Source organism: Mauremys reevesii, linkage group 19, assembly GCF_016161935.1.
Source record: "Mauremys reevesii isolate NIE-2019 linkage group 19, ASM1616193v1, whole genome shotgun sequence".
Lineage (NCBI taxonomy): Eukaryota > Metazoa > Chordata > Testudines > Geoemydidae > Mauremys > Mauremys reevesii.
Window position 1 is genome coordinate 14,003,482 of NC_052641.1, and position 15,378 is coordinate 14,018,859.

The following is a 15,378-nucleotide window of genomic DNA, read 5'->3' on the forward strand; positions in this document are numbered from 1 at the left end:
AGGGTGGCACAGAGACTAGTGGTGAATTAACATTTTCTTTGTGTTCCTTTTGTTCTCTGTTTTTTTTAGAAGGCTAAGTGGCATGTGTGATTTAACTAAAATAGAACTACCGTTTAAAGGGGTTTTGTTGCCAAATTGAAATCTCCATTTACATCAGAGTTGCACATCTCTAGAAGGGGACACATTGGTTCAGTTGTATGTCTATATACAACATTCTTGTGTGTATGACAGACACAAAAAATTACATGTTATCCACTTTGCTTTGCAGAATGTGATGCACTATAGTCTGTTCCTGGAGGTTAAAACTCTAAAAGTTTACAAAGGCTTGAGGCCAGAGATCAGATTTTTACATCACAAGGATAGTTTTATCATGAGTGTGATATTCTGGGAGCTGATTTGCCCTTTTAATTGAACACTACATTTCCATGAGTCTGTGAAATAATACATAGGATTTTTTGCTCTACATAAGCTGCCTCTGGGGTCACTTTGCACAGAAGGTGTCGTCATTGTTTTTGGAAATGCTTTTGAGTCTTGCTGGAAATGAGAACTGTAACACCTTCAAACTCGATGGAAAGAAAGCCTGACTCCAAGTAAGATTTTTGTTATGCATTATTTGCATTACAGTAGTGCCAACGCCCCAGTTGGAAGAGAACCACCATTTTGCTGGGCACTATATAAATATATAGTAAGAGAAAGTCGGTGTCTCAAATAGCATAGAGTCTAAATAAGTAAATTGGCCCGAATCAGAGGCCTGTTTTAATCACAGAGAAGGTTTGGCAGGAGTGGAAATGAGACAGAGTTGGCTCAGGCATATTGATGTTCTGCATTACAAAGATTCCTTTCTTGGGAGAACTCTATGGTCATTCAGTTCTCTGCATGGGACAGAGGGATTGCACCCATATTTTGTTGCTTAGTCATATCAGGAGATGTTCTTTAGCAGTGGATTTTAGTGCAATTCCAGATTTAGGGCATGTCTGCATGAACACTTAATGCACAGCAAGCTGGCGTATAAATCTGTAGTGCTCCAGTGTGCCACATTTGAACTGTCTGTGTGGATTGTGCTGCTGCGCACAAAAAGTTCCCTTGTGCACATTGACGTATTGTGGTTTGACAGCAGTATCAGTGTACGGTAGAGAACTTTTAGTACTCAGCAGAAAGGTCCACATGGACAGTTAGAGCACAGCATGTTGGAGACTTGTAGATTAACACCCCAGCTCGCCATGCAGTAAATGTTCATGTAGACACTCCCTTAATTTACTCAAAATAGAATTCTAACTTCCCAGGTTTATTTTGAATGGCATCAAATCAGGCTGCAGATATTTCATTCTTTAAGTCTTACAAAATAATGCCTCTGGTGGCTTTTTGCTACTTTCTCTGGAGGTGTAGACAACTTCAGAGCTGCCACTTTCATTCTCTGTTATTCTAGCTATCCCGGGAGCTCATCTGATGATTAGGTTCTCTAGATGGTAATCTGAGAAACTGTCAGATGAGCATGTTTCACATAACCTGTCTGTTCATCTTTAGACAGACCTTGCATGGAAGGCTTTATGGTTTAGTTTAACTCCTGACTTGGATTACATTGCCACCAGAACATCAATTCCTTAAACTCCAGAAAGCGGTATTTTGGAGGTTGCTGTTTGCACAGCTATTTTAAATAGCTAGATTTTGTTCATTACATTTTTCAGAGTTTCTGAGATCTGGTAGGATAAGGATTTGATCTGAAATACTTCCTAACGCAGACTGATTGCCTTTTCTTCTGTTTTCTTAGTGTGTGTTTGGGAAACAGATACAAACAAAAGGCTTAGTTTAGCTAAGCTATGCTGAGTAGTTCTGGCAAAGTTTGTGCCTTTTGGGAAACTGGTGGAATTTCTCACCTTACTTTGATATTGTTCCATCCCAGGAGGAAGCTGTGAACAGCAGTGAACACAACTGAATGAAAGATCTCTACATGCTTAGTTTAGTTTCCTTACATTAACTAACTGTAGGCATCCAGGTAGCAAAACTGGATTGAACCAATTACAGTAGCTGATACAAATGGGCTTTCCCTTTGGTTTAGGTTTGCTCATTATCTCTTACCACTTTATGTGCTCTATGTGAAAACCAAGTTGAAAAGCTTGTAGGCTGAACATCAGCCTTGAGCGATGTTTAAATTACAGAGAGAACTTTGTTTTTTTTCTCTTTATTTACAGGAGCAGCAGAGAACTCTGGACCATTCTGCTGGGCAGATCGGCTTTGAGAGAACCTGTAAGTAGAGGTCTTGCTAGGCAGTTTTACTTGTTACTGAATAGACATGTGGCCTGATAACCCTGCTGTGCGTAAGTGGCTGAATGCTAGTGAATCATGTTTTGCTGCTCTACCCCTTTTCACCCCCAAAATATTTTTACTGTGAGTTTTTTGTTCCTCTACTTCTACTCCTTGTTTATTCTCTCTCGTTAGCTGCTGCAGCACTGGAATGGTATATGTGCAAAGGTGGTTCCTTTTCTGGAGCGGACACAAGTGCTGCTTTCCAGACTGGCTGGCTTGGGGTATTCATGAGTGGAGCAGCCTGCTTCCTTACTCCCTGGGATGGAGTCCATGATAACAAGAATGTCCCCAGAGGTTGGAAATCCAAATCCATTTCTGAGCCTAGCCTGCTGTCTCCTCCTTCCCCTCTCCTTCCCACAGTTAGGCAGTGCAGCAAGCTGTTCTTTCGCAGACAATCTATACCTTGAATCAGAGTCTGAATCACAGATGTTGGTCTTGTGTTGTTGCTGTCCTATTCTGTTGGAATTTCATTGCTTAGTTTAAATTGAACAAATCTGATATTGGGCAGAATAAGGAGATTTGTCCATTTAGTATTATTTTATTCTCTTCTAGGGTCAGATTGCAGCAGAGTTGAACAAGCATTGGCAGAGGCTACTAGAGGGGCTTTCATACTACAAACCTCCCAGGTACAGTAATTCATTGATGCTAGCATCTGATAATAGGCGCCTAGATACTACACTGATAGGTGTGTTAGATAAACAGGCGCTGGTTAGTAGAAGAACGTGCTGAATATTTCCCAGTGATGCAGCAAAAATAGATTCTACCCCCTTCATATGCCAATTACCTCCAGGTTGCAGGGGGTTCACTATTCACACGGAGCGGAGAGGTTTAGAAGGGGTCCTTCAGTGCAGTTAATATTATTTTGGCATGAAAATACCATGTGTAGAAATAACACAAGTTCTTGTCTTCTCCCAGCCTATGTTAGATACCTGTTCATCCCAGCCTCTTGCTGAAAGTTACAGTAATCATGTACCAGAATCTAGAGTGCCTCTATAGGTTACCTAAAGATGAAGCTTCAATGCAGAGGAACAACTCCTCTTGACACTTAGTCTTCTCAAAGTGAGATCCAGATTCTCACATTGAAAGAGTGAGAATGATTATCTATGTTTATTATAGCTCTAACCGTACCTTGATTTGTGCATTTTTTGTAGCCCGTTGGCATCTTCATTGATAAGAGTGATGTCGTCAGCAAAGTCTAGATCAGATAGCCTTGTATTGTTCCATTTTAGGCCATATGTATCACTGTTGCATTGTTTTAATCCATAGTCGATGACTAGCATAAACAAAAATGAAGACAGGATGCACCCCTGCCTTACACCTGTCTTGATGCTGAATGGCTTACTCAATCCATTTTCCATTTTAATTCAGCATTTTGAGTTGACGTAGAATGTCTTCATAATGTTTATTAATTTTGTTGGAATTCCATATTGTTCCACAATTTTCCACATTGTTTCTCTGTTTACACTATCGAATGCCTTTTGAAAGTCCACAGAATTGATTGCAAGACTGCCTTGGAATTCAATTGTGTTCTCAATAATCCATCTCAGGGTGAAAATAGTTTCTGTGCATGATCTCCCTTGTCTAAATCCAGATTGTTGTTCATGTAGGATGGTATCCATCTTTCCTTTAATTCTGTTCAGGAGGACTGCTGCTAATACTTTTCCTGTGACAGATAGAAGTGTTACTCCCCTCCAATTTGAACAATTGTTTAGATCACCTTTCTTTGGTAACTTGATTAGGATACTGAGGGTCCATTCTTCCGGCACTTTCTCCTCTGTCCATATTTTGTTGCACAGCGAACAGATGACTGATTCCACGTCTTTGCCTCCATATTTAAGCATTTCAGGATGAATGCTGTCCAACCCAGGTGCCTTGTTGTTTTTCAGCTTCTGCAATGATTTTTTTAGTAATGGAGAAGATAGGTTTGAGATACAATGCAAAGAAATGTAAAGTCATATTTATGGGGACTACAGGGACAGAAATCAAACTTGAAGAAGAGAAACTGGAGAAGGTGAACAATTTTATGTATCTTGGAAGTGCCATCAGCCAAGATGATACTTGTTCTGAGGAAAGAAGAAGAAGAATCGGGAAGGCAAACGCTGCATTTGGAAGACTCAGAAACATCTGGCAACTCATAAACATCTCCCTCAAGACAAAACTGAATGTGTACAAAGCAATTGTTATTGCCATCACAACATATAGCAGTGAGACATGGCAACTTACCAAGAAAGATATGCAAAAGCTGGATGCTTTTCATCACAGATGTCTGAGAAGAATATTGGGAATAACATACAGAGATAGGAAGACGAATGAAGAAGTGAAAAAAATTACTGGACAAGAAACTCTCTCACAAATAATTTACAAAAGAAGACATCAGTGGCTGGGACATGTGCTGAGAATGGAAAAAGAACGCTTACCAAATACCGCCCTTGAATGGAAGCCAGAAAATGCAAGAAGAAAGAGAGGAAGATGGCCAATAACATGGAAATGAACAGTTCTGAATGACATCAAGCACCTCAACATGAAATGGGAAGATTTAGAGAGAAGGGCAGTTGACAGGCAAGAATGGCAAATGCGGGTAGCCCAATGTGCAGCAAAGCATGGGATAGTCTAAGGTCTAACTGTCCCTTTCGTTGCACATGAAGTGAACTGTGCCAGGCAAGTCCTGCATTGAGGTTACAGTATGTATATTAAATATAGAAAAGCCAGAACAATCACTGAAAAGTCTGATTTTTAAACTGACATTTTGGAATTAAGCCTTTTGTTTTGCCTCTTTGTGTCTTTAGTGCATTTTCATGACTAAAAGGGTCTTCTTCTTTCTTTAGTGCAAGTTCAGCCGAAAAAGTAAAAGCTGATAAAGATGTGGCTGCTCCACTGAAGGAACTGGGCCTGAGGATCAGCAAGTTTTTGGTGAGCAGAGGTCCTAGGCAGTTTAATTCTTGCCCTCACACTTGGAATGCACAGCCAGAGACCTGGGTTTGTGCTTTCTGTTCTTGACGTAGTGTATCTTATCTCCGAAGAAGATAACTGAAGTGTAATCTTTTCTAATTTATCTCCTGCTACCCAGATAAAGAGTTACTTTCTCTATGCTGAGGCTTTTGCCTACAGTTTTTCTTCTTCAATTCCCTATTGGACACATACTTTTTTCTGCAGTGAGAGTTTGTCAGGTCAGGTCATGTCTCACAGGTATTTAACTAAAACAATAAGAGTATCAAATTCTGAAGCTCAGTTAAGTTTAATAAGCTGTTTTAATGTTAAGTAGAAGTGAATTTAAGGCTATTTTCAATCCTGATTGTTCTAAACTAAATTATAAGCAAGAACTGAGGCAGTAAGCTAAAATTTTCAAAAGTGACTAGGGACTTTTGGGTTTCTTAATTTTTGGTGCCTAAATTGAGACCACCTAAAAGGCTGTTTTTCAGGAAGTGCTTAGCACTTGCTCTCTGAAAATCGTGCTTTTTTAAGGCATCTCAAACTGGACACTCAAAATCCTTTGTCATGTTGGAAAATCTTGACTAATTACCCGCAGAATTGGGTTCCTTCCAATCAGAAATAGAACAGGGTGATCAGTTTATGATAGGACCCTTATTTAATTGATCCATTATACTCCTGCTGGAGCTGAACTAGCCACGTCTACATTATTTTAAAATGTACATGTTCTGCTTTCCTTAAACAAACTCTACTGACCATAACTGTTAAGAGCTCCAGAGGAAACCAGTTTATTGACACTTTTTGGAAGAATTTATTCCAAAGGGAAGAGATGCCTGAATATTTGGAGTGACTTTGCACCTTTTGATAAACTTAGCTGCCTTGTCTTATTCCTCTCTGTGTCTGTGCATCTCTCTCTTGTTTCAGGGGCTGGATGAAGAGCAAAGTGTGCAACTATTGCAGTGTTATCTTCAAGAGGATTACAGAGGGACCCGGGACTCACTTAAGGTCTGTAGTATGTGACTGAATCATGCTACTGTCTCTTTTCCTCCTTAACCCCAGTGGTTCATTGACATGGTTGTGCATGATGTCGAAATCCAGATTTGGAAATTATTTTGGGACTTTTCCCCCCTGAATTTCTGATGTTCAAGTACATTACAGAAAATGAGGTATCTGGAGTCCAGGTCCAATCTTCTAGTCTATCCTGCCTGGTGTGAGTCTGAGATTTATCTGAACTCTTAGCCATAGGAATGTACTGACAGGTGTCTGAGAGAGAGGGATAGAGATGAAAGGAGAAAGAATGAAAGGAGTGAGAGGTAAACTCATGCTTGCAAGTGAGAATCTGTGCTCTGTAACGCTGAAATCTGGCCTCTCACAAGAAATGATGTCTTTCATTGCTTTCAGTATGAATTTTTTGGTGACTAGTGTAGGTGCATTAAGGCCACTTCCTTATTCTGTTGTGTTTTGATTGCAGACTGTCCTGCAGGATGAAAGGCAGAGTCAGGCTCTGATGTTGAAGGTCAGTAGTTTTCATTCTTATTTTCATTTTAAAAAGAGAGGTTGGCAATGAACTAATTTTGTTTGCTATTGGTCAGGAAAAGCTGGGAATGGTTGAAGTGTCCCTTCAATGTAAAGAGCAAATCTGGGGGGATTTTTCTAATTCATTTGTGAAGTAGTAGTAATACCTTGCTCTTTATGTAGTGATTTTCATCAGCAGATCTCAAAATGCTTTACAGAAGAGTGGCTGGCCATAGACTAGAACAGCATGAGCAGTTACTCTGTACAGGGACCTTTAGGCTGTGCTGACGGAAATTGGGCCATGCAGAAATAAGCACTCCGAGGATAGCCACGGCTTTGCATTTCTGTGCTCAGTTGTCATCCTAAGAGATGTCTTTGGAAAGGGGACTGAAGATCACACCTATGTAATTATGGATCCAAGAGGAGAAAGAGATTGAAATCTCATCTCTTCTTTTTGCTCTGCCTTGTTCCTTTCTTTCTGAGTTAGCAATGGAATGATAGAACCTGTTCTAATATATGAAAGGGGGTGTGCGCGCACATGCATAAGAGTGAACTGGATGCTTTTGTCAGATGACTTAAACTATCTCACTGACTCATGCCATTACGTTGAAGCGTCCATTGTAGGTAGTGCATGGGCAATGTAAGTTTATGAGCATAGTCACTGCAGTTTGGTGGGAGGCATCAGTGATGAGATAAGGAGAGGGAAGAGAGAGTTAGACACAGCAGCAAGTGATGCTGATGACATTGTGTTTTCACAGCTTGCTGACTATTACTATGAAGAAAGAATGTGCATTCTGCGCTGTGTCCTCAACCTACTCACTTATTTTCAGGATGAGAGGCACCCCTACATGGTGAATACTTGAACCTTTTCCTGAATCTGATCTTACTGTTAAAGGACACACTGTTTGTCTGACTATGCATCTAAAAAACTTATACATGTATATGTGTAATTGTAGCAGGGTGGACCCTGCTCCTGCCCTGAGGGGTTTAAAAGTGGTCTGGCAGGGCTTGAGAGCTGTGGCTCTAAAAGCTGGGCTGATTGGGGAAGTGGCTGCAGCTGGGCCACACCCCAATCAGGCCACAGCTGGCCCCTATAAAAGGCTGGAGGCCAGAAGCCCAGACAGTCTCACTCTGCATTCAGAGGGAGATGGGCCTGGCTGCAGGGAGCTAGAGACTGGGTACCTGAGTGAAGCAGGGCTGGGAAAAGGCTGAGGAGCTCCAGCCTAGAAAGCCCCAGGTTACGTCCTAGCAGTGGGCCAACAGGTACTAGGGGTTGCAGAGGCAGCCCAGGGGTAGGCCAAGGCAGCAGGTCCAAACCCCTTTGCCTGTGATGAGTAGGCTGATACTGCAGTCTGCCCCAGAGTGTAGGGCTAGACAATGACTGGCAGTAGCCAATACTGAGGCAAGGTGGGGATAGAGGGTGAGGGTTCCCCAAGGAGGGGAGACCCAGAGAGAGAGGGGTTACTGCCAGGGGCAGCACCCCCATGTAAGAGGGTACCGGGTCCAGGGCGGGACACGGGGGGCCTGAAGACAGGCGGATCACCAGCCTGCAGAGGGCGCTCCAGCGCTGGACAGAGCTAATTCCCGGAGTCACCAGCAGGAGGCGCCGCGGGGGTGAGTCCGACCCGTCGACAGTAATGTTTGTGTTATTTTTTGAAAGGCACAATACTCGCAGTGTGTTGAGAAGCTGGACAAGGAACTGGTTCCTAATTACCGGAAACAGTTTGAAGATCTATACAAAGCAGAAGCTCCTACATGGGAAACACATGGAAATCTCATGGTATTTTGAAAATTATCAAAAATTATCCTTTATCAGAGTTTTACTTTCTTTCTTCACTACATTGTTGATTAATGAGTACAAAGTGAATATGATTAAATGCAATTAACAAGGACATTTCCAGCCTTCTAAGGAATTTAAGGGAATTGTTTCCCTTTGGTAATACTCTGAACACATCTTGTTTCGGGAGCTAGACTCTGATCTTGAGATCTGAACTCCGGTCCCCTTTGTAAAAAGCCCATTGAGCTGTCACTAGACCAGCAGGATTTTGGAGTGGTGCATAATCTGTTTTAAGCAGCCAACTCTGTTTACTCTTAGTAGTGTTTTATTTAATTTTTAAATAAACCCTGAAGAATTGTGAAACTAAATCATCTGGCATCCTGGCAACTTGGGTAGTGTCTCCTGGGATAGGGTAGGTGTTTATCCTGTCTTCAGCTCTGTGGGCTGCATAAGGATCACATAATCCCAATATCATTGATTTTTACCTTAATCCCTTAATGCTATATGTTGTGGGATGCACCAACTGCCATTGAGGGGATGACTTTTAAACAGCATTTCCGGTGTGACGTAAGAGCAGGTTCCCTCACCATTGGAGCAGACTGATTTGCCCCAGCCACTCTCCAGTTCAGGTTGCTTCAGCTGACATGCTAGTTTCAGCATATAACGGTAGGACTCTCCTCCTTGTACAGACAGAGCGCCAGGTGTCCCGCTGGTTTGTGCAGTGCCTCCGCGAGCAATCCATGCTTCTAGAAGTCATCTTCCTTTACTATGCATACTTTGAGATGGCACCTGATGAGCTGCTGACCTTTGCCAGGCTTTTCAAAGAACAGGGATTTGGCTCTAGACAGACCAACAGGCATTTGGTGGATGAAAGCATGGATCACCTGGTGGATCGTATTGGGTAAGTCTTGTGTGTATGTATGGGATTAGTGTGCAATTGAACAAATCTCTTGTTCAATACAGAATATAGGTGTATTTCATGATGGTGCCCTCCAAAATCACTGTTTGTGTAAACAATGTTTATCCTTATGACCTTTGGTTTAGTTTATAAAAGGTTTCTTCAGATTGGACTGAGACACAGCCAGTGGCTATCTGGATGTTGAAAATGTGAAATGTAACATGGTAGAAACAGGCCGAGGAAGAGAGGCCATCTTCAAATCAGAATAAATGGATTTCCTATTTTGTGACTGTTCAGCCAGCAGTAGATAATTTTGAAGACCTAACTTGTCATCTGTTGGCACATCAAGATCCAAGAATTTATGTTCTTAGGATTATTGCTCTTAATTTCACATAATTTTTTCCTTCATCAGGGGAGTAGTAGGTAAATGTAAAGTTGATGGACTGTTCCATTATCCAGCCTTTACTTCCCTCTTTCCTACTGAATCTTTAAATTGAGTTTCTTTTTCTTGCTTCCTTCCCCCGTCCCCTGCTCCAGCTACTTCAGTGCTCTTATCCTGGTGGAGGGCATGGAAATTGACTCCCTGCATGAACGTGTGTTGGATGATAGGACGGAGGAACATAAATTTGCCAGTAATGGGCGTATGCACCAGGTAAACCTTCAATAAGTCTCTTGACATTTGTAATTCCTCTGTAATTAGAGATGGTTGTGGTTGCCCAAAGTAGAGCTGCCGGAGCTCTGTGGGCAGAACTTGTCTGTGAGATTCTGGATTTGCAGATTGACTGAACTAACATCTACATTACAATATGGGGCAAGTAAGAAGGAAATTAATTATTCATTTCTATTTATCTCATAAGAAAGTGGTTTTAGGGAAGGGTAGGGAGGAGCTAAGGAATGGTCTTAACATGGACATCAAAATGGGGAGAAATTAAACATCTGTGGTGTAGTATATTTCAAAGGTTTTCAGGGAAGAAAATACGTGGGAGCTAGAAAAGCACAGTGAGGTCATTAAGTTATGGAGGAAACACTGGTGTTGCTCGTGCTCTGACTGATCTTTGCACACCTGACCTGGAATTTCACATTTGTTATAATTTCACTGTGACACTTGTATCAAAACAACAAACTTCAATTTAAACAAGGGGCTATCCATTATTTTCATTAGAATTGTGTGTCCTTTATTTTTGAGACCCTCTCACCTCCTTCCCCAAAGGGTATGAATCCGCATGACAGAAAAAACATGCTAAGCAGTTTCTTCCTGAAAGTGGAACTTGGTCAACTCTATAGATCCTTGTTTTTATACAAGACATTTATCTGCATAAATTAGGTGATTATTAGAGCTACACCTCAGTCAGCTGAATGCTTGCTGGGTCAGGGCTTCTTTCAGCCTGTCTTGATTTCTTTGCTTGTATCCTGTCTTCTGAGCAGGAAATGGACCATCTGCTGCTGACTTTAGGGGACATCTCTCATCATGCCCCTGTGCTCTTGGCCTGGGCTTTGCTCCGTCACACAGTAACCCCAGAGGAGTCGACCAATGCGATCAGGCGAATGGGAAGTACTGCTATCCAGCTGAATATATTCCAGTACCTGACAAAGCTGCTACGATCACTCAGCAGTGGGGGGAAAAATGTAAGTTTCTCATTGTCATGTTTGTAGGCTCTTCAGGATGAGGGGGCTCCGTGGTATTGGTAGTGTGAAGATGTGGGGGAAGGTAGGTAGGTTAGGCCATTGTTTTTGTAAGTCTAATTCCAGTCCTGAATAGAGTGCATAGTGAAGTGTTGGCCAGTAAGTGACATCAGTTTTGTTGTTTCAGCTCCTTTCTGTGTAGAGTGGAAGTTAAATGAAGTGTTTGTAGGTTTAGAAGGCAAATTAAAAATGTATTTCCCCAAGTTATTCTGCTAGGGACTAGATTTGGCTGGAGAAGGTCCAGATCTGGCCAGTGATTGGAAAATCTGCTCTATCTATCTATCCTGAAAGATGTATATCTCAGCCTTTCAGGAGCCTTGTGCATTGATGCAACACGGTCCCTCCTGTTCTGTGCCTGTGGCACACAATAATTTTGCCTAGACTCCTAAGGGCTGTGTAATATTTCGGTCTGATTCTGTTTGTTGGGGTTAGTTTGGAGGTAGCTGTGTAGTGTTTAGTGTACTGTGAGAGATGGAAGATCAAAGATCATCTTATGGTCCCTTCTGGCTCTAAACTCCTATGACTTTGTGAACGTTTATTACTATCCTACTTAACTTGTTTATTAAGTTGACTCCATGGATGCACCAGCAATTGCAGCTTTTGGTTTCTGCCACCATTTCCCACAAACAGTTTCACTAGACAGTGTCATTTACAAGAACAAACTATTCCAAAGCTCCAATAGCTGTCAGTCAGCCAGACGTTGGTGGAAGAAGAGCCCTCCCATTTTTCTGACCATTGAGTGTTTCTTGATATGATTGTTTTGAAGAGGATTCTGAGCAGGGGGAGGAGGGTGGCTTTTAGACACATTGACTCATAAGAATTTAGGTGGTTTTGTGTGGCACTTCACTAACTGCTGCTCCCATTTCTGCTATCTTCCCATAGATACATTGGCTAGCCTGAGGTGGGGAGCTGGGGAGCTGGTGATCCCCTCTCTTATATACCTGCAGAAAGGGGCAGTGGCTCAGAGACACATGTCTGTGATGTGCTAAGGAAACTGAGGGCTGTTACATGTGTTCTGTAATGAACTATACCCTGGTTCTTGAATAGGGTTTTTAGTCTCCACTGTCACTCACTGACTGGTCTTTTGCATTACAGTGTACTGCCAGCACAGCTTGCATGTGTATTTATGGGCTGCTTTCCTTTGTTCTGACCTCACTGGAATTACATACCTTAGGCAATCAGCAGGTAAGTCTCAAAGGCTCATTGTGTCTGTTATCTTATTTATTATAACCTACCATAACCTAATATTCAAAACTGGCCACCTGTACTCTGGGTGCAAATTCTGTGTTTGGGATTGTATCCACTGAGCGTTTTAGGCAGATAGTTCTGAAAGTGGGGCCAACTGTGTTTTACTCCAAATGCGTAACACAAACTTTATGGTTCTTCCAACTCTGAAAACTGTCAACATCTCTGCTGGGTACTAATTAAAGATACAGAGTAGTATTTCTTACATTTTGATGGGCCAATGGTTTCCGAGCAAATGCTGGAGTATTGATTGGAAAGCAATGGGAATAAGATATATCATAATGGCACTGAGCTCCTAGGGTGTGGAGGACAGTATACTCTATTACTTCCATAGCAGATTTACCATATCCCATGCCAGTCAGTTCATTGGCAGTGAGTGTGGTTTTAGAGAGAGTTGGTGTATATTCGGGTTAAAATGGGCTTGTGTATTTCCTCTTATTTAGCTTAGGGTGTGCAGTTCCAATTTAGGGAATGACTATTGCCACACTGTTTGGAGTGGCTCACAACCATGAGTGCTTACCTCAGGGCTGAATGTCCAAGCAGGGAAGAGACACCAAAATGGTGGTATGTTTTGTAATTAAATTGCACCAGCTCAGTACCAAATGTGAACTCTTGGATCGCTATAACAGTCTTACAATGGAGTCACAGACAATCTATTTTGCCACCCAGACAAACTGGACCTAGTGATATATGGTCACTTTTATGTAAAAAATCACAAATATCCAAGTTACTCCCAGTCCCAAGAGACCAGTCACTCACTCAGGTCAAGTTGCATTCTAGTTCTCACACCAAAGACAATGCTGGTAGCTAATTCTGTAGTAAACTAACTATATGTTTATTAGCTAAGAAAAGGAAATGCATTATTGAGAGGTTAAAGCAGGTAAAATATATGTTTAGGTGAGCCACAGTCTGTAATTCCAAATGGTGGTAGAGATGTAATAAACTGCTAGTTTCCCAAAAGCCTTTTCAGGGTACCCAGATTGTCTTTGGATCTCTGCTTTGCATCAGGTACCATTCCCTGTCATAGTCCAGACAGTCCAGAGATCCTGGCTTTTTCCCCGAATCCATACTTATAGCTTATTTTCTGTGAGAAGAAGCTATGACAGTGGGCTCTTTCTTTAACTGTGGTAGAGAGACAAGTGCATTTAGAGTCTTTGATCTCTGATCATCACACACAATGACCACTTGCCTTCAAATGCGCACAAATTAGTACTTTCCTGCTACAGTTCTTCATTTGCATTACACAAGGCTTCTTTCTCATTTGATGGGTTATTTAATTACAGGAGTAATTACAATGTAAATGTAAATGTTTGCTATTGCATTATAACGGGATACAGATAAGTGAAAACAATACATGTAACATCCCAAAGTTTTTTCATGAAGTGTAAACACCAAATACATTCTTAAACAATTAACAATCACGTTAATCTGCACTAATACACAAGTGAATTGGCCTGGGAGTTTGGCATGAGCTAGCACTTGGTCTACCAGCGTCACAAATGTTACTGTATTGAACCCTGGACTCCAAGGAAGGTGACAAGACTTGATTTGGAAGGAAACTATCCTAAAGTAATTTTAATTTCTCCCCAACGCCCTTTCCTTTGAAGGACATCATTGATGCAGCCTGTGAAGTTCTAGCAGCTTCCAGCATTCCACAGCTCTTCTGGAGGACGGTGAGTACTTTGGGACTTCTTTGGCCTTTCCTGCTTGCTGTCATACCTTGTTGAAATATGCTCTTTTAAGAAAGAAATGGGGTGTTCATATTCCCTGTGACGGGTTGAATCACAAAAACCCCCTTTGGGACTGCCACCTGGTGTGCTGAGACTACCCCTGAGCCCACTTTTCCTGCCAGCTTGGGGGTTCAATGCCCTGCCTGGTTTGAGCCAGACCCGCTAGCCTGCTACAAACCCAGACCCCAGTCTGAACCATGTCCCCCAAAAGCTGCAGGTTTAGCTGAAAACAGCTTAAGAAGTGTTCCTGTCTCCAACACCCAGATGCCCAGTTCCCAATGGAGTCCAAACCCCAAATAAATCTGTTTTACCCTGTCTAAAGCTTATACAGGATAAACTCATAAATTGTTCACCCTCTATACCACTGATAGAGAGATATGCACAGCTGTTTGCCACCCCCAGGTATTAATACATACTCTGAATTAATTAATAAGTAAAAAGTGATTTTATTTAATTCAAAAGGTAGGATTTAAGTGGTTCCAGGTGATAAGACAACAAAGTGAATTACCAAGCAAAATAAAATAAAACATGCAAGACTATGCCTAATACAGTAAGAAAGTGATTACAGATGAAATCTCATCCTCAGAGATGTTCTAGTAAGCTTCTTTTACAGACTAGCCTCCTTCTAGTCTGGGTCCAGCAATCACGTACACCCCCGTGGTTACTGTCCTTTGTTCCAGGTTCTTTCAGGTATCCTTTGGCGGTGGAGAGGCTATCTCTTGAGCCAGCTGAAGACCAAATGGAGGGGTCTCCCAGGGGGTTAAATAGACTTTCTCTTGTGGGTGGACATCCCTCCCTCCCCCTGTGTAGAATCCCAGCTACAAGATGGAGTTTTGGAGTCACATGGGCAAGTACATGTCCATGCATGACTCAGAACTTACAGGTAGCAGCCATTGTTCACATGCTACCTTGAATGTCCTTAGGTAGACTTCTTGTGTGGATTGGAGCCTCAACTTGCAAATTCCTTTCTAAAGAAGCTGCCCAAATGCCTTACTAAGGCTACTTAAAATCATACAAGTACACAGCCAATATTCATAACTTTGAATTCAAAAATGATACATGCATATAAATAGGATGAATATATTCAGTAGATCATAACCTTTGCAGAGATATGTTACATGGCATATGCAGCACAAAACACACTCCAGTTATGTCATATCTACATTCACAAGCATACCTCCACAAAGCATCATGGGGTGCAATGTCACATTCCCCTGGTTGTAGTTTCTAGCAGGGCTTGCAGAGCTAGTTTCCATTTGCATCTCTTATATGGTTTGCCTTTAGCCCCTCCCCACATC

The 15,378-nt window shown here is 41.9% G+C and overlaps 1 protein-coding gene across 5 annotated transcripts in view; it reads left to right on the forward strand.

Annotated features, from left to right (window-relative positions):
* The window catches only part of NUP188 (nucleoporin 188), a 50,695-nt gene that overhangs the window by 1,607 nt on the left and 33,710 nt on the right, over positions 1–15,378 (forward strand). For 2 of the 5 annotated variants that reach the window (XM_039506824.1, XM_039506826.1), the window contains exons 1-13: positions 507–590; positions 2,190–2,244; positions 2,857–2,930; positions 5,130–5,214; positions 6,157–6,237; positions 6,704–6,748; positions 7,506–7,598; positions 8,408–8,527; positions 9,214–9,425; positions 9,960–10,074; positions 10,848–11,048; positions 12,201–12,290; positions 13,958–14,023. In XM_039506824.1, the coding sequence (XP_039362758.1) occupies positions 541–590; positions 2,190–2,244; positions 2,857–2,930; positions 5,130–5,214; positions 6,157–6,237; positions 6,704–6,748; positions 7,506–7,598; positions 8,408–8,527; positions 9,214–9,425; positions 9,960–10,074; positions 10,848–11,048; positions 12,201–12,290; positions 13,958–14,023 (1,287 nt within the window). In that variant the 5' untranslated portion in view covers positions 507–540. Of the gene's footprint in view, positions 1–506; positions 591–2,189; positions 2,245–2,856; positions 2,931–5,129; positions 5,215–6,156; positions 6,238–6,703; positions 6,749–7,505; positions 7,599–7,948; positions 8,011–8,407; positions 8,528–9,213; positions 9,426–9,959; positions 10,075–10,847; positions 11,049–12,200; positions 12,291–13,957; positions 14,024–15,378 lie in introns of those variants that run through there. The other 3 variants (XM_039506825.1, XM_039506827.1, XM_039506828.1) reach the window with 2 other exon arrangements.